The sequence below is a fragment of the Ursus arctos genome, unplaced genomic scaffold (assembly GCF_023065955.2).
Source record: "Ursus arctos isolate Adak ecotype North America unplaced genomic scaffold, UrsArc2.0 scaffold_2, whole genome shotgun sequence".
Taxonomy (NCBI): domain Eukaryota; kingdom Metazoa; phylum Chordata; class Mammalia; order Carnivora; family Ursidae; genus Ursus; species Ursus arctos.
The window spans coordinates 41239121-41260154 of NW_026622874.1; the positions used below are offsets into that span (position 1 = coordinate 41239121).

General features: G+C 54.6%; 1 protein-coding gene across 1 annotated transcript in view; it reads right to left on the reverse strand.

Moving 5' to 3' along the window:
• Window positions 1-366: 366 nt before the first annotated feature.
• Window positions 367-21034, reverse strand: part of SLC26A9 (solute carrier family 26 member 9) — a 28322-nt gene continuing 7654 nt past the window's right edge. Inside the window, exons 2-21 of the mRNA XM_026480497.4 lie at window positions 20822-20964; window positions 17971-18110; window positions 17740-17850; window positions 16943-17118; window positions 15063-15227; window positions 14338-14490; window positions 13950-14032; window positions 13039-13186; window positions 12632-12745; window positions 12350-12427; window positions 11694-11789; window positions 9731-9837; window positions 9003-9072; window positions 8791-8883; window positions 8545-8658; window positions 7669-7950; window positions 6554-6608; window positions 5284-5429; window positions 3770-3841; window positions 367-2561 (exon numbers count right to left, since the gene is read on the reverse strand). Coding sequence (XP_026336282.2) covers window positions 2514-2561; window positions 3770-3841; window positions 5284-5429; window positions 6554-6608; window positions 7669-7950; window positions 8545-8658; window positions 8791-8883; window positions 9003-9072; window positions 9731-9837; window positions 11694-11789; window positions 12350-12427; window positions 12632-12745; window positions 13039-13186; window positions 13950-14032; window positions 14338-14490; window positions 15063-15227; window positions 16943-17118; window positions 17740-17850; window positions 17971-18110; window positions 20822-20946 — 2376 coding nt within the window. The 5' untranslated portion in view covers window positions 20947-20964 and the 3' untranslated portion in view covers window positions 367-2513. The remainder of the gene's footprint in view (window positions 2562-3769; window positions 3842-5283; window positions 5430-6553; window positions 6609-7668; window positions 7951-8544; window positions 8659-8790; window positions 8884-9002; window positions 9073-9730; window positions 9838-11693; window positions 11790-12349; window positions 12428-12631; window positions 12746-13038; window positions 13187-13949; window positions 14033-14337; window positions 14491-15062; window positions 15228-16942; window positions 17119-17739; window positions 17851-17970; window positions 18111-20821; window positions 20965-21034) is intronic.

Sequence of the window (21034 nt, forward strand, 5' to 3'; positions counted from 1 at the left end):
GTGGTCATTGCTGTGGAAAATGCCTGTTCTTCAAAATTCGTTGAGAATGATGTAGAGCCTAGAACGTGATCAACTGCTGTAAATATTTCATGTGTACTTAGGAAGCACACATTTTAGTTGTTGTGTGCACAATTTAACGCATGTCCATCAGAACAAGATTGTTTTCTTTGTTGTTTAACTCTTTCATACCACACTATTTTTTTTCATCCATATGATTTACCAACAGTGAGAGAAGTGTGCTGAAATCTTCCGCTGTATTGGTGAATGGCTCTCTGCTCGTTTCCATCTAGGACAGTGCAAAGCGAAGCCCGCTTATTCTGGAGGTGACTTACTCTGTCTTGCCGTCAAACCACCCAAACACATGCATTTGTTCACATTTCAAAACCACTTTATTACCAAAATGAACAAAAGGAGAATGCTGTTTAAATTAAATAAATTACACAAACATCGCGAGTCCCGGGCTTCCCCAGGGATCCCATCGTCACAGGTCAGTATCACTAAGAACATTCAAAAGGATTGAAATTCTGGATTATTTCACTACCTTGCCCTCCTTTCCTGCCTCAGTCATGTCCGCAACGCGGTCTGTTTGACTTTGCTTGTGTTCTTTTCGAAGTCTTCCAGCAGTGGAGTTTTTTTCAATGTTTCCCTCTACCCCATGTGTTTCCAATTTTACCTCCACTGTCTGGACACTTGGTTCAAAGGACACCTCTGCTCGGGATGTCCTGAGGCTCTGTGACCTTCCCCTATCTCCTGGGCCCGAGTTGGACTTTGAAGGAGGTGGAGTAGGGGAGGATGAGTTGTCATTGGCTAAAGTTCTTGTCCTCCTGGAATTTGGCACTTCGGGTGCTGGGCACAGTGAATCCCAGATAACATTGTCTTCCACCTTCCAAGTTTGAGTTCCATTGGCAGCCACATGGCATAATGAAATCACAGAGAAGCAATGCTTGTAGGCCAAGAATCTGTTGGCTCTTTGCCAGCACCCTCTCCTTTAACTCTAAGAAGACTTGCTAGCTGACCGGCTCACTCGACACACAGACACACAACGCAGGTCAGGCTGAAATTAGGAATTGGGCTTTTTGTTTTCAGGCTGGGCCAGCCCAACCTGTTGAGCAGGGTCCCTGAGTTGAAGGAGCTTGGGAGAGCAGTGGGGGAAGACCGAAAGGTTTTCTGTTGCACTTCCATGGAAATTTCCCCAGATACTTGCACATGCCATCTATTTATTTTCAAGTCAACGGCAGGGTTACTCTATTAACCCCTCACATCCATGAAGAACGTACCCCTCTTCCCATCTGTCCTAGAAGAAGATGACTTCAGGTCCTGAGTTTGTTATGGAAGCCCGTGGAGGAAGACTCAGTCTGGATCAGCCCTTTGCCGTGTTCTACACCCACTTGGGGGATGCCGCTGGGCCTTGGGTAGCTTTCTCCCCTGCCTGGCTGAAGGATCTAGGCTCCAAGCTGATACGGGAGAGTTAAAATCATTGGCTCTTTGCCAAGTGAAAAAAGCACAAAGCCGACTTCCTAAGCGGGGGAGGCGTTTCTGAAGTCAGGGGGACTGTCAGGGCTCAGGTCCCACCAGCTGGCCCTTGGTTGTCCCTAGCACCCCCCTCCCCAAGTCTCTAGGACAAGAAAGGATTCCCAAAAGCTGTTATGCAGGATAACTGGCGTCTGTTACTAAGCTGCCGGAGGATTCTGGTAGCTACCCTCCCTGTCCTTCTGGGATTCCCAGCGTGTCTCGTGTCTCGAGTGGAAGGGGGCAGCCCCTGAAGGCCGGGGGCAGAGTTCATGTTTCAGAGGCTGTGGCAGCTACGTGGGTGGGCTGCCCCTGGAGAGGTAGCTCTGGAGGCCCCGAGGGCCCTGGCCACCCCCCAGGCTAGAGTTTGAAGTGCCGAATAGCAGTGGAGCGCCCAGCAGCCTTGTGATAAGGAGAAGGGAGGCACAGTCACCAAGACGGAGATCCGGGGGTGTCAGGAGCATGGGGTCCCAGGAACACACAGCTGCCAGGGACTGAGTTGGGGCAGCTGGAGGGGGCAAGCCATCAGGTCCTAAGCAAGTTCATCCCCGTGTCCTGTGATGGCTTGACACCATCTGACACCAAGCAGTTCGGGCCCAAGGGCCTTTGCACACTCCGTCAGCAGGGACATCCTTTCCCTTCTGTTCTCGGCTCACTCTTAAAGGCAGCAGTCTGTGGGGGGAGTGGGTCCCGTCAGCTGCCGTGGGCTGTGCCTGTGTGGGTGCGGCAGGGCGAGCAGTAGGCTTTCTCATTCTGGCCAGGGCCCTGAGCGTCAGCAGGAGGCTGAAGATGTGGCTCTCCTTGCTGCTGAAAGTGGCTGGCTCTAGAGACGCCAGGAGTGAGGCAGGGGAAGCGGAGGGGTGAGGGGAAGGGAAGGGAGGGTCCTGAGGTCCTGGTGGATGTGCTCTCCTCTACCCGAAGCTCTTCATGACCCCAGGCTCATTCTTCTTGGGAGTCCCAGATGCCTCGTGCCCTGGCGGCAGCATGGGGGGCTGGCGGGGCCCTCACAGGGCAGTCAGGGTCTCTGCGTGAAACATACTCCCGAACATCTCCTGTAGGACCACGGAAGGATAGGGGAGGGGAAGGGAGAGCATTAGACCTGTCGAGGTCACAGTGGCGGCAACCATGAGGTGACCCCACGAGTCCCCGGCCAGAGAGAGCTTCCTGAGTGTGAGTGTGTGTCAACAGGGGAGAGGCGGGCTCAGCCTGAGGTGAACAGGTACGGAGGTGACAAGAGAAAATGCTTGGAATCTACTTAGAATCACCTCTGGTAGGCTCTGTGACCTCCCCGTGTCCCTCCTCCTTTCCGGCTTCACTTTCTTTGTTAGCTGACAGGAGGGTGGAGATCAGACAAGCTGTAAAGTCCTTTCTTGCTCTGATAAGCTATTTGGGGGCCTAGCCAAGTTTTCTGGAATGTCCTGGAGATTCCACAGGAGCGCAGAGATCAGTCTGCCAAATCTTTGTAGCTCCGGCTCTCTTTCCTCATGTCTCCCTCATGCCATCAGCACCCCCAGAGACCTGCTCGGTGGACATGGAACTCGAGCCCGAAAGGAATGCCAAGCGGTACAAAGTGAGATGTGATTCCCAGGCCTGAAGCCAGACTCCTCTCTAGCTAGTCATCTGGGTTTCTTGTAACTCAGGGCGGTGGGGTGGTGCTAGTTTGCCCGTCAGGACGACAGGGCCCTGTGGGGACAGGACATCGGCGCAGCCATGAGCACTTAAAGGCTGTCTGTAGGCGATAACATGTGTGTTCTTCGAATTCATCTGACCGTCCCCGAATACAAGTTTCTTGAGGGCAGGGGTCTCACGCTGTATGCCCACCCGGCAACTATGCCAGGCAAGCAGTCTTCCCATATCTGTTGAATTAATGAAGGAACCCGTGAATCCCTCACGGATCCTGTGAGGTAGACGGGGCCAGGTATCACCCACACCTCCCCTACTTTACAGTGATAGACACTGGGACCCCGTGTGTTATGGTCCGTCCAAGATCAAGTGTGGATGCTGTGCAGAGTTAAGAAAAGATGTTAGTTCTCGAGAACCTCGTCCAGTGTCTCTCCCTTCCCCCCACTGTGTGGTTTTTCAGGGAGTGAGAGGAAGTAGGATCTGCTATACAAGAGAGATGAGAGAGAAACACCGTGGCCTTCAAGATCATGGCTCTGGCTTGGTGGTGAGAGAGCCCAGTGAACACCTTGGGTTTGGAAGGATCTCCTTCCAGCTCCTGGCCCCCCCAACCCCCCGTACCCTCCACCCCTCAGCTGACCTGCTCTAAGTCCCAGTAGCTGGGGCTGTCCTCCTCCAAATCGTATAAGGACAGCTCTGGGTCCACTGGAGCCTAGAAGTGGGAGAAATGGGTGCAGGATGAGCTCCATGAGCGAACGACACGGTCTGGTGCAAATGGCAGCCTCCGGGTGGGCACCGTGTGTTCTGCCACATGACTCACCCCTTGTTCTTCCCTTCCCTCCATCTACTTCACAAAACGTAGCACGGGGTGGCCTTCCCCCTTACAGCAGAGGGGTACATCTGGGGCTGCCCTCCTCTGCGGGCATCTTAGAGGCAGGGGAGCTGATGAGGACGCTTAGCTAGCTGCCTGACCTTGGGGAATCCCTTTCCCTTCTCTGAGACTCTGTTTCTTCATCCGTAAAAGTAGGATAATCAAACTCATTTTGCAGGCTTTCTATCTCACCATGTTTTTGGAAAGGGGTGTGTGGGTGTATAATTTATATATATGAATGTATTTTGTAATATGTAAATATAAATATATTCTATATATAAAAGTTATTTTAGATATATAACCATAGTAACTGAGCATCATTTGTGCAGTAACAAATGGTGAGGATTCTTCCAGAATCTCCCTCTTTTTGCTCTGTGGACAAGGCTTGTGAAGCCAGAAGGCCTGTTGTTCCCGCACAGTTGTTCTCAGTGTGGAGGGCGGACACCAGGGCCCTGTGTTTTCCTGGGCAGTCTTTCAGCACTTAGAACAGATGGCTTCACCTTCATCAGTCCCTTACAGCAAAGAGCAAATGGTTGCTCCAGGGCCAGAAAAGCCTTTCTTATGACCCAGGCAGGGAAGGTTTTATATATAAGGAGGTGTAGGGCACAGAGTCTTGGGAGGCCAAGGTCAGGGGCTGAGCTGGGAGGGACCCTGGGAGCAGGGGGTGGCTGGAGAGGCCCAGGCAGGGACCCCAGTCAGTGGGGTGGAGTTTTTCTGCCTCCCCAACTTTCTGGAGTCCTAGACACTGTGATTTGTAGCTCATTTGCATGCCACTTAGTGAGCTAGCAAATTAAATGTCAAGAAACTGAGACAAAACTTGGATCCAGCCTCTTCATCCATCACCAGTCTAAAATCTCTGAGCTCTGCTAGATTAAAATGGGCAGGCTTCCTTGCCCAAAGCCTCTTCTAGAACGAGTGAAAGAGGAGGGCGGCTGAACAATGCCAGAATACTGGGCATACTCTAATATGCTTTGAGTGTTTGTGTGACCTGGAAGTTAATATTAAAAGATACTACAGTATACAAAGTGCTTTCAAGTGACATGACAGGCATAATTATCAGTTAATCTTAAAATGGAAGCAAAAGAAACACGCTGTGAGGTAGGTAATGTTAATTTAGGGTGCTCGTTCTACAGATAAGGAACTCTGCAATGACAGTTTCAGAAAAGTGAAAGGACAAGAGTTGGTGGTGGAACCCAAACCTTCTCCTGGGTTCTTTCTTATGCCCCCCTTCCTGCCATTTCAGTGCCCCAGGGCCTTGGATTCCCGACATGCAGGGACCTTACCCCGTGGAAGTCACGTCCTGGGGCCACTTCTCTGGCATTTGCCTGGGCAAAGAGGACAGCATCATGTATGCTGGGAAAGACGTGATTGCGCTCTAGACACCCATCTTCAAAGACACCGCCATGGCTGATGTCCTTGTACACCTGGGCTGGGAGGAGGAAAGGGCTTTCAGACAGGTAACAGCCATGTGGTCTGGTGCTGGGGGTGGGGGAAGGATGGTGAGAAGGAAGGAAGGGGAGAGAGAGGACTGAGGGCTGCGCTCTTTGGGGCATCCAAGGCCAGACCAAGGCATGGGCCTTGCAATATCAATTCTGGACAGCAGAGGGCAACATGAGCTTGAGGATGCTGAACTTCCCACTCAGGCAGAAGGAAGCAGTTTGATTGAGAGAGGCAGTACTTTGTGGGGATTGAGAGGGAAAGGCTAAAATGTCCATAAGGAGGCTGCTGCCAGTTCTATGCCTGGATGGTTCGTTCTTCCTCTTGTTTCTCTAGACCTTTCCCACAACCTCCAATGTGTGGCAGAACCCTTTTACCAGACGCTAGAGATGATTTCCTGAGGACTGCCCAGTGAGGGAGGAGCCCACTGACTCTAACGGCCATTGCAGATTTTCCCTCTGAGCAGGTTCCACAGAGCCTGGGTCCTGCTCAGGCTAATTGTGAAGTTGGTCCAGCCCCCAGAAGGGCTCTGGCTCTCTGCAGGTAGTGGGGGGTATGTGCCCCTTCACATCCTGCTATGTGTCTGTGTGTCCCCGTCCCGCACTGCCTCCCTGCTGACCATGTGAAAGTCTTCTGCTCTGTGGACATGCCTTCAGGACTGTGTATGGCGCCCTTCGGAGACCGTGTGTGCAAACGGCGTGCCTGTGTGTTCCCAGACAGCCACAGTGTGTGTGTGTGCTTCGTGCTCATTCATGGGCTTGCAGATTGGGAGCGGATCCCCAAATTCATCCAGTCAACCCCCTAATTTGGCATAAGTGGAAATTGATCCCTAGACAAGAAGTGACTTGGCCAAGGATACAGGCAAATTAGTAGCTGGGCTTTGGACTCCACGCCCCCGCTCCCCCCCACCTGCCCCCTCTGTTATTGAGACCCCTAGCGTGTTTGCACAATCTGGCCACAGTTTCTTCTGACTTGTGCTTGAGGCACTTATGAGCAGGTAGTAATTGGGGGGAATTATCTGGGTGCTGTCACGTCCACCCTCCCATTCTGCCTGCGGCCAACCTGTTCGTCCCCTCCTCCCCCCTTTGGGTCCTCCAGACGTGCTCCTCTTCTCACCGTGGATGTTCACCAAGAACACCTTCACACCGATCTTCCCGTAGGTGGAGCTCAGCTAGAAGTGTTGGGGGAGGGGGGTTGGGGGAGGGAGACAAAAGGAAAGGAATGTTCTGAGTGGGCCTCAAAAGTGATTCACAAAAAGCACTTCAGAGGGGAAGCCAAACAAATAAGCCACCCCAAGAGTCCTGGCAGCCAAAGATAAAAATAGCAGCAAAGCACACCACTTCCCCCTGGAGTGTTGGCTGTGGGCTTTTCTGGAAAGCAGGACAGAAATGGGGCTTTGCTGATGAGGCGGGCACTTAAAGACACCAGGCCCCTTCTTGTGGGGTCAGATCTTTTCTCTCAGTAGCTTAGATTCCCAGGTTCCCCCTCTTTCCCAACTTTGTGGCTTCAGGCAGAAGTGGCAGGGAGGACAGACACCCACCCGGACTCCGGGTCCAAGCTAGGGCAGCAGGCTGGGCCCAGGGCTGGGGATGCGGCCTTCGGGGCACCTGGCTAAGGCTCTGTATGAGACTCAGCCTAAATGCTGTCTGTGCGCCTCGGTTTTCCCGGACAGCCTCTATCTGAGCCAGCTCTGAGGCTTGCAACTCCCTGTCATCGGAGGTGCTGCTGAAAAGTTATCAGAGGGATGGATGCCTTTATTCAAGGTGTCCCATGGACTGCCACTTTGGCCTGAGAATGTGGGGCACTAATATTTTGTGGTCTTCTCTTCTCAGTTGACTGGAATTGACTGAGGCTGGAGTGTCTGGGTGAGGATGGGAAGGAACAGCAGACCATGAACCAGGGCCAAGCTGGACTCTACTCAGAGGACCCTGGGGTGGGTTCCTGGTGGCCTGAGAAGGAGCTTGGGATGGCCTCCACTCCAGAGGGTACTAAGGCAGATGGGATGGTGAATATCTCTCCGGTACCCCTGTCCAGCCGTTCATCATCTTGGGCTGTCTGGGCCTGCTTTGCAGAGAGCAGCCTGTCCTGGTCATGTCTGAGGGAAGCTCCTTTTTGACTTTCCTCTCTCAGCTTGTCAAAATGAGGGCTCCAAGGACAGGGAGTGCAGGAGAGCAGGGGTGAGGGTGTTGGGGTGGAGGGTGGCCTGGCACTCCCTCTGCCTGGGGCCTCACCTTGCCCAGGGCTTTGATGCCCATCAAGTCCACAAAGCTGACCCCACTCATATCGAGGATGATGGTGTGGAAGGTGACAAAGGGTGGGACGCTGGCCAGCATGTCACAGGGCTCACTGGGGGTCTCGGCGGAGGCTGGTGGCTCACAGTGGGCCGCTGGGGAGCTGTCAGGGCTGAAGGTGATGTAGGAGACGCTGGCACTGTTAGCAGGGGTCTGGTTGTTATTGGGGTCCGTCGGGGAGGCATTCTCAAAGTCCTGCTGGAGTTCCTGCAGGGAGACAGTCTGGAGGGGGTGGGGGCGGGGAATCATCACACTGAATCACACTTTGCTAGAGTTGAGGCAGGGGGCAAGGAATGTGCAGGTGGGGGTCAATAGCTGAACATAGTGGTGGTGAATACAAGCTCCCAGAACCCCACGGGGGCGGGGGAGGCAGGGCCTGCGTGCTCAGTCTCCCACAAACCAAAGCTGGAGGACCCCTCCAGGACCTATCCTCGGCCCACTCTGCTGTGGGAGAAAGTGCCTTTGGAAACAACTGTGCTCCTTTTTACATGTGTCGTAAGTGCTGGCTTCTCCCCAGAACTCCCACCCTCACATCTCAGCTGGGTGGGTGCCCCAGCAAATTCACTGCTGCTCCCCACTTGGGGTTGTTCATAAGCCTATGGGCCATATCCCGTCTTAGCCAGAAAATGAGGAGGGACCGTGGGGGCTCAGTGGTTACCCCCAGGAGCTGGCATCCCCCCTCCCAAGGAGAAGAACGCTCAGTGGGCACCAGGCACTGGCTGTAGAGACTTTATGTCTTTGCCTCAAGGGGTGCTGTGAGGTGGGGCCGCAGAGGGCAGGATCCGTGAGGTCAAGCTGCTCCTAGCGTCAGTTCACCTTGGTTTTCATGAACAGAGACTTCCTCTGCTGTGTGGGCCTCAGCCTCCCCTTCTCCTGCTTCCTGAGGTATTTTTGCTTGGCCAGCAGTACTTTCTGGGGGTCCACACCCGTCTGCAGGGAGAGAAGCAATAGCAGTTTGGACCTCCACCCTCTTTGAAGGTGGCCTGCCTCCCAGCCCCCTTTCTCCCATCTTCCGGTTACTCTCTGTTCAGCCCCTCTGGTCACCGGAGTTCTGAACCTTACCTTAGCAATGACTTTTTGTCTGAAGATCTCTGAGTTGGCAAAGTAGAGAGGGGAGCAGTAAGTGACAATCTTAACACCCTCGATTTCCTGGACCTAGGACAGGGAGACTGAGTTCAGTTGGCAGAAATGTCTTTATTGGCTTTTTTTTAAAATCCTCTTTTATTTGGGGTGGGGGCATGCAAAAGAGGGAGGTCATAAGTTTGGATACTTACCCTACTATAGGCCTTGGGATTAACATAAATGTCGGTGTCCATGACCTGGGCCAAAGTGTAGCCATTTCGACTGGATGAAAAAGGAAAGGAAAAAAAAAAGAGCATGCTAATAGCCAATGGGCCTGGAAGGATGCTGGGATGGGAGCTGGGGCAGAAGGAGGGTGGGACGTGGTCTCTTCCTCCTCCCTGGGAGTGTTGTGTTGGTCTTTCTGCACTGGAGACATACGTCTGGTGGCATTATGGTTGGGCTATGACTAGAAGGATGACAGGCGGGTCTTTGACACAGCCCCCAGCCTGGGGCTCAGCACAGAGAAGAGGTGGGTTACGCAAGGTGACAAGCTCAGGTGGTCCTGAAGGCACCACCTCCTGGTTCTGAGTTCTCAAGAAGAGAAGCCAGGGCTTCTCTCACATAGAGCATCCTTCCTGCCCTGGCCTAAACCCTCTTCTTCTGGTGTCCCTGGCCTGCATCCCTTAACCCTTTTATAGGAAGGACACGGCATCTGTCCTCTGGCCTGGTGTTCCCCCGGGGAGGGTCCCATTTGGTCTGGGGACTGGCAATGCCTTTGGACAGACTTGGGGTCTTACCCACCTGTTCCTCTCCTACTTTGGTCCCCAGCCCTCCGAGCCCATGAGAGCTTCCTCTGGGGTTTCAGGGTATGGCAGTCAGTCAGCCCAGCCTGGGCGCGGGGCCCCACTGCTGTGCCTTTTGTGGGGGGGGGTTTACTCACAACTGAGTCTGGAAGACCACAACCAGGGCGGAGAAGGCGACGCCCACGGCCACACCGTAGGGCAGGCTCAGGAAGAACGAGGAGAGGAAGCTGACCACCCAGACACACTGTGAGGAGAGAGATATCAGAGCAGGCCCGGGGAGAAGGCTGCCTCTTTGGGGAGGTCTTCCTGGAATAGCTAAGGCCATTCTGTTTCCGCAACCGCAGACCCGCCCTCCCCTTGTCATGGCATTTTGGCATCGTCTTATGTACTGGTGCTCTGGTATGCTTGCACATTCCCCCTAGACTGAGTGCGTTGAGCAAGCTTGATTGGTTTTTAGTAGACAACCCCAGCCACACGGGGAGGCAGCATGGCACACGCTGAGCCCACGAGCGTCAGATACGCCTGGGTTCAAAGTTTTATTCTCCCACCTACTAGTGATGTGAGCCAAGTTGCCTGACCCACAAAAGGGGAGTAATGATACCCGTTTCATGAAAGGGTTAAAGAGCTAAGGCACCTAAAGGTCCTGGCTTGGTGATGGGCACCCAGTGGTCACTCAACAAACATGAGCTCCCTTTCCCCACCAGTGGGAGGCTGTGTATCCCTGAAACATGCTCGGTGGTCTTCCCAGCCTGACGGCCTGGGGTCTGGTTGGGTGGGTGGGAGGCAGGATTGCATGCCGTTTGGATAGTTGCCCCTTTGATTGTCCTTTACAGTCCCCCAAATTCTCTAAAGGAAACAAATTTGCCCACAGCCCTGTAGAGAACTGTGAGGTTCGGATGGGAGCCCAAAGCACAATGTAAATTTCAGGAACTATTGTCATGGCGGGGGGATTGCTGGGATGTGATAAAAGCAGATCTTTGGGGTGGGAATTGGAACATTATTTTCCCCTATCCTCATCACTCACTGGGGGACCCCAGATGGACCACTCACTTCTGTGGCTTTAAGGATTTTCCTCAGGTACCATGCAGGCAACCCCAGGAGACAGTGCCACGCAGAGGTTTGCCAGTCTAAGATGTGGGTTCCAATCCTGACTCTACCACTTACTGCCCCTGTGGCCTTCGACAAGTTACTTAACCTCTCTGAGCCTTGGGTTCATTATCTTTTTTTTTTTTTTTAAGTTTTATTCATCTAAGTCATCTCTACACCTAACGTGGGGCTCGAACTCATAACCTGGAGATCAAGAGTTGCACGCTCTTCCGACTGAGGCAGCCAGGCACCCCTTGGTTTCATCATCTTGAAAGGAGGTCAGTAAATCCTGTCTCATAAGTTATGGTGGAGCTTAAATGGGGATCGTTGTCAGAGTCGTCAGTACCTGGTAGCCTTAATACTATTGTCTAACGCGAGAGGCGCTGGGACCGTGACGAATCATAACAATCAGTCATGTTTGCTGAGCGTTGCGTGGTTGCACGGTGCTTTCCCATATGATCTCATTTAATCCTCAGAACCAGTGTGTGATGAAGCCATGACTGCTGTCCCCATTACAGAGGAGGAAATAGCACTCCGGAGAAATCTGGCGACTTCCTCAAGATCCTAGTATGAGGGCTCTAGGTTCCAGGGGTTTTGTTGCTGTTGTTTTTAAAAACTATTTCTTTTTGCTTTTTTTTGGAACTACCAATCAGAAAAAGAATCATAACTAAGTTTTACTGAACCCAGGACACCATTCAGACAACATGCTCCTTATGTGTGTTATCTCTTGGGCGGGTAGAGAGTATAGGATACCCATTTCTCAGATGAGAAAGCCAAGACTCAGAGAAGTTAAGGGACTTGGTCATTTAGGGCCAAGCCACAGAGCCAGTGAGCAGTGGAGTCAGGATGTGAACAGAGGATGTCTCCCTCCAAAACCTGGGCTCTTAACAGCTCCTTCTGCAAATTAGGGAGCAGCAGAGCTGAGGGGTCACCGACAGAAAGAGCTGACAGGGCCGTGGGGGTGGAGGAGAGGGCAGGGGCCGGAGGGGGACCCAGGGGCCCCCCGATACCTACACAGTCCAGCTTGCTCTTCTTCCACAGGTAGTAGGGGTCAGCGAGTTGCTTGAGGGAGTTCTTGAGGTTGACAGCTATCAGTGCTCCGAGCACAGACTGGGGAAGCAGAACATTGTTCTTTCTCACCCGAGGTGTCCCCTTCTTCCTCCCCTTCCTACACACCCCTGACCCTGGTTCCCGGCAGGACAGAGCTCTAATTCCAGAATGTCTCTTCTGGCAGAGCCCCCAAATCTCTGCACTCCATCTCAGGGCTGGAGAGTGCAGGTGCTAGGCCGGAGGGGGGGGGGGCATGCTGGCCTTCTCCGCCCCTCCCCTCTTCCCTCATCTGCAAACCACCCAGTCCCAGGGCCTCCCTAGTCAGGCACTCCTAAGCACTTGTAAACGCTGATGGGGGCGTTGACCCTCAGGTCAGAAGGCTGGAGCTTGCCACCAGCCCTGCACTTATGAGCCGTATCACTACAAATCACTTAGACTTTTTCAGCCTCAGTTTCCCTCACCTGTAAAACGAGAAAAGTAAAACCTGTGTTGTCTACTTCACAGGTTGTGATTAGGACAAAGTGTGACCATGTTGGCACTTTGTAGAAGGTTACGCAACCCTTAGGGATGGTCCCTCCTGGAGTCTCCCTCTGGCCTCTGCTCTCCCGCTGGGCTCTTACCTTGGGGAGAGGGTACAGGTAGGACCCCAGGACCAGCATGGTGATCACCACAACCAGGGATACACACAGGCTTGCCACCTGTTCAGAGAAAGAGTTGGGAACAGGGCATAAGTGTGAATTCTTGTTCTTGACTTATTTCCAACAGATGCCTTTGGGGGAGTGGAGACTGAAGGGAGGAGAGGAAGGTTGGAGAAGCAGCTGGCCTGGCTTGCAGGTGCCCTGGCTTCTCTGGGGCAACTGTTTTATTCCCCTCCCCCCCCACTCCCCTGGTACAGCACTCACCTGGGATTTTCCTCCAGCTCCATCCACAGCCAGAGTGACCGAGAGAGCACAGCAAATGACGTGGATTTTAAAGAAAGAGCCAAAGAAGTTGCTGCAGCCCAGGGCGATCATCTCCTGTGGGGACAGGGGCAGGATCAGAGGCTGGGGCAGGTGGGGGGTGGGCAGCAGGTATAGACCAAACATAGTTATCCACGCAAGCTGGATCTTGGGCCTAGGACTCGAGAATGACCCTACTGCTGGAGAGCCAGACTCCCCACCAAGCAGAAGTCGGCCTCCTGTGGTCAGAGCCCCTCCTCACTGGTAGGCACCTCCCTCACCACAGCCCGAAGAGCCGCGTGGTACTTCTCGCCAGGCCCCTGTGGGACCTGGCCCTCCTGCTTGGCCTCGCTGGCAGTGGCCAGACCTACCTGGTTAGAATCCACGTCGTAGCCGTGCTTGCTGGCCAGGGTCCGGCCCATGGCCAGGTTGATGACATAGCCCACGATGGCCAGTGAGAAGGCGGTGCCCATCATGTCCTTCCACTGGGAAACCACAGGCAACACGGGGGTGGGGAAGCTGCCAGGGAGCCGGAGAGGAGGCAGGGCCCAGAAGTGTGAGAAGAGGAACGGCGAGTCCTTCCCCAGCCCACACGGATCAGCAAGGCCCCGCTGTGCCAGGAGTCGTCCCCCCCGCCCGTCCCCCCCATCATCTGAGTCCTCAGTACCACGCTGTGGGGCAGCTGCCATCACTCCCATCGACAAAGCAGAAACCAAGACGTAGAGCCTCCCTCCTCTGAGGTCCCAGAGCCCGTAAGGGGGGGGTGCTCGTGTGTTCACACCCAGGTCCTGGACTCACTAGGCCACAGATCCACAGCCACCCTGCCCGCCCCCCGCCCTCTCCCCCTCCCCCTCCCCTCTAGCCCCGCGGCACAAGCACCACCCTTCCCCTGCCAGGGCCCCGCGCGGTGCCTGGCACAGAGTGGAGCTCCATAAAGGTTGTTTTGCTGCTAACAGCTTCCTCTCCACGTGGAGGGAAAGAGATAACACGTGAAAGGCGACAGAGAGCCGGAGAAGGGCTGATCAGAGAGGCTTTGCTTTAGCGACATCCAGTAAGGGGGCTGTTGGGGGCGTGTGGCAGTGAAGACACACTGTGGCACAGCCACCCTGGCTGATGGCACGGCCGTCTTCCGTGATAAGTAACAGAGATCACTCCCACTCGGGCGGTGCACAGAGTCGACAGGGCTCTCTCACAGAGCTTGTCTCATCTGGGTCTCTGAGCCCAGGCCTGCATGGAGGGGTGTTGGTAGGGGTGGGCAGGCGTCTTGACCTCCCGGACTCACCCATGTTGGATCTCCCCCACGATCTGCATGTGATACTTTTGGGGCATCTTACAGCCCCCAGAGATAGCTGTTGCCACCACCACCTGCAAACCCCAAAATGGAGAATGGGGATTGGCAGGGCAGGGGTCACTCCCAAGCCTCCCTTTTCTCTGGGGACCCCAAATCCCACTGCCTGGCCTCCTCGAAGGGGACCAAGGAGTAGGAAGAGTGGGAGCCACATACAGGGAGGGTGGAATGGATTCCCCCAACCTCCTGTTCTACTATCTGCCAGTGGAGGGCAAGGTGAAGGCAGGTAGGGGCTCCCTTGGGTTTGGCTGGAGCTGGATTCCGTTTCTCATGGCCTCTCCAGCCTGGCCCCCAACACCCCAGCTTGGGGCAGGGTCCTTACCACAATCATCTCCGTAGGGATGGGGAAGCGAATCCTGTGCATGTAGCGAGCATTGAGTTCCTTCACCAGCACCAGGAAGACGCCACTGATGAGGGCGAAGATGAGCGAGGCGATGTTGGTGTGGGGGAGGTTTTTGCAAATGTCAATGAAGGTCTGGGGGAGATAGCATCATGCTCATGGGCTCCCACCTCTTCTTCCCATACCATCCCCACCCTCGGGTGTCTAACCCAGTGGAAGGGTGTCATCAACGCGCATGGAGGCACACCAAAGCAGAATTCAGACCCTGGTCACCCGCAGCACCCCATCTTCCACCTCCCTCTCCCAAAGGGCACCCTGGGAGCTCATGCCAGGTTGGAATGTGGATTCTCTTTCTCTCTTTCTCTAGAAAGAATTCGAACTCAAGGAGGAGGGTTGGAGATTAGACATAAGGAAGGACTTCCTGGGTAAGGAGTGGTTGAGGCACTATGTCAGGGAACTGGTGGAGAGTGTACAGCTCCTTTTCTGCAGGGATTAACCATAGAGAACCTCAGTGCGCCCTCAAGGTCATGTGTTTCGCCCTCCCTTCCAAAGTGGGAACCCCCTGAGAATCCTCTCTGAACCATGGGTCAACCGGCTGTTGTTTGGGAACATCTTGTAAGGAGGAGCTCACAACTTCTTCAGACAGTAACCCAACTCTGTGCCTGCTTGAGGCCCTCCCCATTGGCAGGGTGTGCTCCTAGACTCACAAAGACAATGGACCCCGGGCCTGCGTAGGAAGGGATGGTCAGTCCAAAGATGTACTTGAGCACGGAGATCAGGATCTGCAGGCCGGCTGCCGTCATGAAGCCCCGGATGAAGGACTCGGAGAGGTAGATGGCCACAAAGCCGAACTGCACGATGCCCAGGCCCATCTGAGACGAGAGAGGTGGGGGAGGGGGAACGACCGAGAAGGGTTAGCAGTGCCCACATCTGCCGGGCCCAAGCCCAGGCTGGAGTTCCATGCAGCAGCCCCAGGGAAATGAGCCCTTCATGACCGTGTCTGGCCCTCTACTCTGCCGGCAGACCCCGAGTCTGCTTTGGGGCACAGGCCTCTTTGTCGCTTCCTCTCTCTGGCTTCAGTTTTCCTATCTGAACTGGGTCCTCCCCCAGGGTTTCCTCTCTCAGTAGTGTCTTAGTAGACACTGCCATCCACCCAGTGGGCTAACCAAAAACTTGGGGGTCATCCTCCCTCACCCGCACAGCCAGGCTACTGCCAAGCCCTTTGACGCTCCGGGCCTAATGATCCGTAAGTCGGCCCCAACGGCGGTCCTCTCTGTGGAGGGGGAGGTCTAGGCCCTCGAGAGTCTTGCCCGGGCCTCTGCAGAGTCTCCTGACAGGCCCCCTGCTTTGAGTTTTCTAATCCACCTCCCACCTCTCTTCTCTATGGCCTGAATGATTCTTATAAACTGCAATCCCACCCAAAGCCACTGCACAGGGGACAGACCTCAGCCTTCATTGTCTAGCCTCTGCCTCGGTTTCCAGTCCCTTCTCTGGCCCGTCCCCCAAAAAGCCTCCTGCTCTCTAGTCACCCCAAAGTTCTTGCCTTGTCATTCCCTGGTCAGTTCACACTTGCAGGCCTCCATGCTTTGGGGTGCATTCCCTCTGTCTGGACTGTCCTTCTGTGCCTCATTCATTTGGTTCCTGGCCAACCTCTACTCATCCTTTAAGACTCAGGTCAAATGTCACCTCCTCTCTGAGGTGAGGCCTTCCCTGACTCTCTCTTTGGTGTTCCCACAGCCATTTGAACATAGCTCTATTATGCGGCTTATCTCACGGCCTACAAGTTTATCTGTTGACATGGCTACTTCCTCTGCTGGGCTGGGAGCCTCTGGGGAACCGGGCCTCATCTCTACTTATCTTTCCCCTAAGGCCTAGCCCAGCTCCTGGCACAGCGAAGCAACCAAAAGCATTAACGGAATGAACAGACGAATTAAAGGTGTTGTCTGAGGTTGCTTCCTGCTCTTGTGTCCCACCACGCTATGTTTCCCTTCGCGAAACCTAGCAGAGCGGCACCTGGGTGGCTCGGACGGTGAAGCGTCTGCCTTCGGCTCAGTTCACGGTGGGATCTAGCCCCACATGGGGCTCCCTGCTCAGTGGGGAGTCTGCTTCTCCCTCTCCCTCTGCTCCTCCCCCTGCTCATCTCTCTTTCTCAAATAAATAAAATCTTAAGACAAAAAACCTAGCAGAGGCCTTTGCAATTTGTGCAGCTGACGTGGTATGGGTGATGCTGTGGCTTGGAGCAGAGGAGGCTGGAGGGGGATGGGGGTGTTAGACAAATAGGAGGACTGTGCTGGCAGAGGGGCGGGCACTGGAGAGCGTGGTGGGGAGAGACCGTGAGCCTTCCAGACAGTCTGGGACTCAGGACAGTTTTACCAGGTGCAGATGCTGGATTTATGGACCTGCTGGAGGTAGGTGAGGAGAGACACGGATTTTTTGGGGTCTTTTGTGGCCCTGGGAATGGGAAAGTGGGAGGAGGTAGAGCCCTGAATCAGCTTTAATGTCAAAACTGGGGTGTGGAGGCAGGGGCCAGACGGAAAGATGCTCTCCTGAGGCTGGGCCCTTGACAGGGACGTGGCTGTCCCCTCACCTGGATGATGGCAGTCAGGCAGGCCAGTGTCGCTGACACGTGCAGCCTCTCGGCCTCCATGGCAGCCGTGTCCACGTAGCTTTTATTGGTGGCGTTGTTGAAGACCCAGAATTTCGACTCTGGGGCCAGCTGCAGACAGATGTTACCCACCAGGATGCTGATAACCGCAAAGGTACCTGTGGTGTCCCCCCAGCCAGCAAGTCAGAGGTCTGGGCCACACCCCTGGATGACAGAAAGGGGCCCAGGAGAGCTTCCCTGCTCCCAGAGGGATGGGTCCCCATGCCTCCAACGTTCTGCTCATATGTAACTATGACCTATGCTTTCAAGGGACTTTCACCTCAGCTGCTAAAATTATTTTGTGGGTCGCGTGAGGAAATGAGCTTGGAAACACAAGCAGTGCCTGACCCAGACACAGGCCTTGTGACCGGGCCCCTTCTCTCCACGTCACTTCGCACCAGAGAGCTCCAAGTGTCCCTGCAGGGACCAGCCTGAGAGTGACTCCGTAGTTTCTCACGTCTGTTCGGCACTTTACGGCACATAGTATATCCTGATGTACCGAGTCCTCCCCACGTTCCAGGGAGGGAGACAGAACAGGGACGCCTAACCGAGCTCGCGACAGCTACCTGGTTTCTCTAAGGTGGCAGTGGACCTGGGACTGACGCTCACAGTGCCAGTCCCTTCTGGACCAACTGGCACCAGCTCTAGGGGAATGCGGATGGAAAACAGAAGCCGCCCGGCCCCGCCACCTGTCCTCGTAGGCCAGGCCATCTTGCCGGCTGAGAGGGGAGAGGGCTTACCTGGCACCATCTGGTGTATACCCCCCAGGAAGAAGTAGGTGAGGAGGGGGAAGAAGGAGGAGTAGAGGCCGTTGACGGCAGGAAGGTTGGCCAAGAGAGCAAATGCCATGCCTGCAGGGGACGAAGAGATTGCAGGCTTAGGGGCACGGCTGGCTTATGGAGGTCACGGCGGACGGGAGAGGACGAGGGGGGAGCAGCAGGCCACGCCGACCTAGGACACCGACCCCTCACCTTGTGGGACCTGGATGGATCCACCACTGAGTCCGCCCAGCAGGTCGGGGATGATGTAGTCTTTGATCTTGTACTTGGGGAGCCAGGAGAGCACGGGGAGCAGCCCAAACACCACAGCTTTGATCTTGGCTGAGGAACATCTGGAGGGGAAGAGGGCAGGCTTCCAGTCGGCACTGCATGATTCGGACACTCCGAGTGGGGGAGGGATTCTGAGATCCCGTTCCTGGTCATTGATTCATTCACTCAATCATTCGGAATTCACTCAGAATCCAGTGCGCGCCCACACCGTGCGGAAGGCCGGGGACACTGAGGAGGACAGGCCGGGCTTTCCTTAGAGAGCCATCCCCATGCCCTGGCCTTTGGCTCGGCGTCTTCTGGAGCTGGCTGCTCACCTAGGACGTCCACAAGACTTGGCGTAAAGGCATGGATTTGTGGTCACTTAGCCCCCACCTCGGATGGCCTTTCTCCAGTCTGACGGAACACAGGCCTGGGCACCCAGTTCTGGGCTCCTGAAGCTTGTTGTACGTGCTGGGTCATAATGACTTCCTTTTCATCTATTGTCCTCACTAGACAGCGAACCCCACCAGGGCCGAAAGTCTGGCTCCCATGTTCATCTTGTATACCTTGTGCATTGTATTGGAGTATTTAGTAAGTATGTGCCGAGTCACTGAGTGAATGAATGATTGAAAGGGTAGGCTGGTGTTGAAACTCAGTCAGAGTAGGGGCTGCTGCCATCTTTCTTAGCACTGCCCCCGAGAGACTGCTCCATTGTCCCTGCGGGGTATGTCTCTGCTGACTCATTGTCCTTCTGTGTGGTGACTCCAATGCTGGAGCTCTTCCTACTGTTAATTCATGGGGGGTGGGGGTGGAAAGAACGGGGGAGCTGTTCGTTTGTCAGCGCAGGGTGGGGAACGTTGATTCCTTCCCTGTTTGTTGAATACCTGGAGGTCTTTTCATAGAAACTCAGGAGTGGTAGGAACAAGGGCCTCCAAACGCAAGGGTGACAGCTCGTGGATTGATGACTGGAAGGGGGTGGGAGGCATTTGCTTTTCTTCTCCCAGTTGAGGGAACTCAAATACTCGGGGCCCATTTGGTGACTCACTGGCCCGCTCTGATTAGGCCTCCTTTCCTTCCCGGCACCAATTCCCGCTCTTTGCTCTTGTTAACAATAGTTTCCCTGATACTGGGTCCCCTGGATGGCACCCAAGACGAAAATCAACACAGACAATGCTTTGTACCCTGTGCAGAGACTTGGACAGATTTTCTGTCCCAACCACCACTCTGGGAAGGGCACCACCATCAACATCCTCTGGGGGCAGATGGGTGCCTCTCGCATCCTTGGGATGGTGGACAGGGCTTTGGACTAGTGGCACATAGCTTAAAGCAACTCAAAGCTTTGTCCTAAGGGAGAACCAGCCCTGCAGGAACTCGCTCAGGTTCGTTTGTGGCAGGGAAAACTGGACTCACAAATAAAGAGCTGACTAGGGGAAGACACACAACCCCCTTGAGGGCTCATACCTGCCCGGCCTTACTTGCGAGCCTGCCGTATGTCAGGCAAGGCAACCTGAAGCTGAGAGAAGAGCTGGAAACATACGCCGAACACCTATCCAGAGGCTTCAGCGGCCAAGAGGGAAGTGGACAGAGGGATTAGCTTTCTAGCCATTCATTCATTCATTCATTCATTGAACAAATATTTATTGGAGTATTTTCTGTGTGTCAGGCACTGTTTAAGGCTCAATTCCAGCCTCGTGGGAATTGTTAGTTCCCTCCACCACTTTATAGTTTTAATCTATAATCTTTTAGGCCAACAGTGGATACCCTCATCCCTCCGGCACAGAAACAACCCAAACTTCACCTGTTTGGGAGCTAAGGCTGGCAGAGCCCACCTGTCCAAGGAGCACCACAGCGGGTAGGGTGCCCAGACACTGAACACCCAAGGCTTTGGCTGTAGCCGGGCAGAAATGGAGCCTCCCAGGAGCAGTAGGGTTGGACCGGGGCTTTTAGTGAAGACTCAAGTTGGTGATTCCTGCAGCCTAAACCAGTTCCACCTGCATCTCCACTTCAGCCATTGCCAGTGACCTCAATCCAGGTAACTGAATCAGCTATTTCCCCAGCGGAGTGAGGAAGAGCAAGCCAGCCCACAGCCAGGACTGGGCAAGGTCGGCCAGGAGTGTAGGAAGGGGGAAGGTGAAGCTCATAGCCTCGGGTTTCTGCAGGCTGAGTATAACTCATCTCATGAAGCTCCCTCGTTGGAGATGAGGTTCTGCTACCCACCAGCACAGTCCCAGAGATCTGAGAGTGGAAGGAACCCAGGGGTCTGGCAGGACCCTATCCTGGTAGGTACCCTTTAGGAAATCCCAGGAATTTAGGGGCTGCCTTTGGGCAGTCTCTGGATCAGGAAAAGGAAGGAACATCGAGGAGAGAAAGAGGACAAAGGGCACGGAGTGGTGGCTTCCGATCTTTCCTGATCAGGAGGGAACAGGGCATTAAAGGAAGGGCGCTGACGCTCCCACTGGCCCATGTGGTGGTGGCATGCCCATCTAGAGCTCCCTTAAGAACCTAAGAGAGACTTGAGTGGACTGAGAATAAGGCAAGACCTCATGCCGGGGATTGGAGATGCCCTACAACTCTGAAACTGTGGCCAGCCCTTGCTGCTACTCCCCACCCTTCAGGGGTGGGCGTCAGTCCAGGAGAGGTAGTAGGGTCTTAAAATCAGGGTTCTGAACCTCCCCTCCCCAGGGCTTCCCCAAGCCCTGTCTTAGCCATACTGGCGCAGGAGCCATACCCCGGTGCAGAAAGGATTTTGATGGGGAGCAGAGGAAAGAGGTGTCTGGGCTCTGGGCCATGTTACCTGAAGGCATTGCGAAGTTTCTCTCCCAGTGGGTACGTCCGGTCCTTCTTCTCAAACTCATCATCAAAGAGGGTGAGAGAGTATGCGGCTCTGTCTACCACGTAGCGGGGCCTGGGCTGGCTCATGTCTGGGGCATTGACAGGCTTTGGGAGACGCAGAGGAGGGGAAGATGAGAGGCATCTCTCTGCAGCTCCAGCTTGGGCCTTCCCTCTC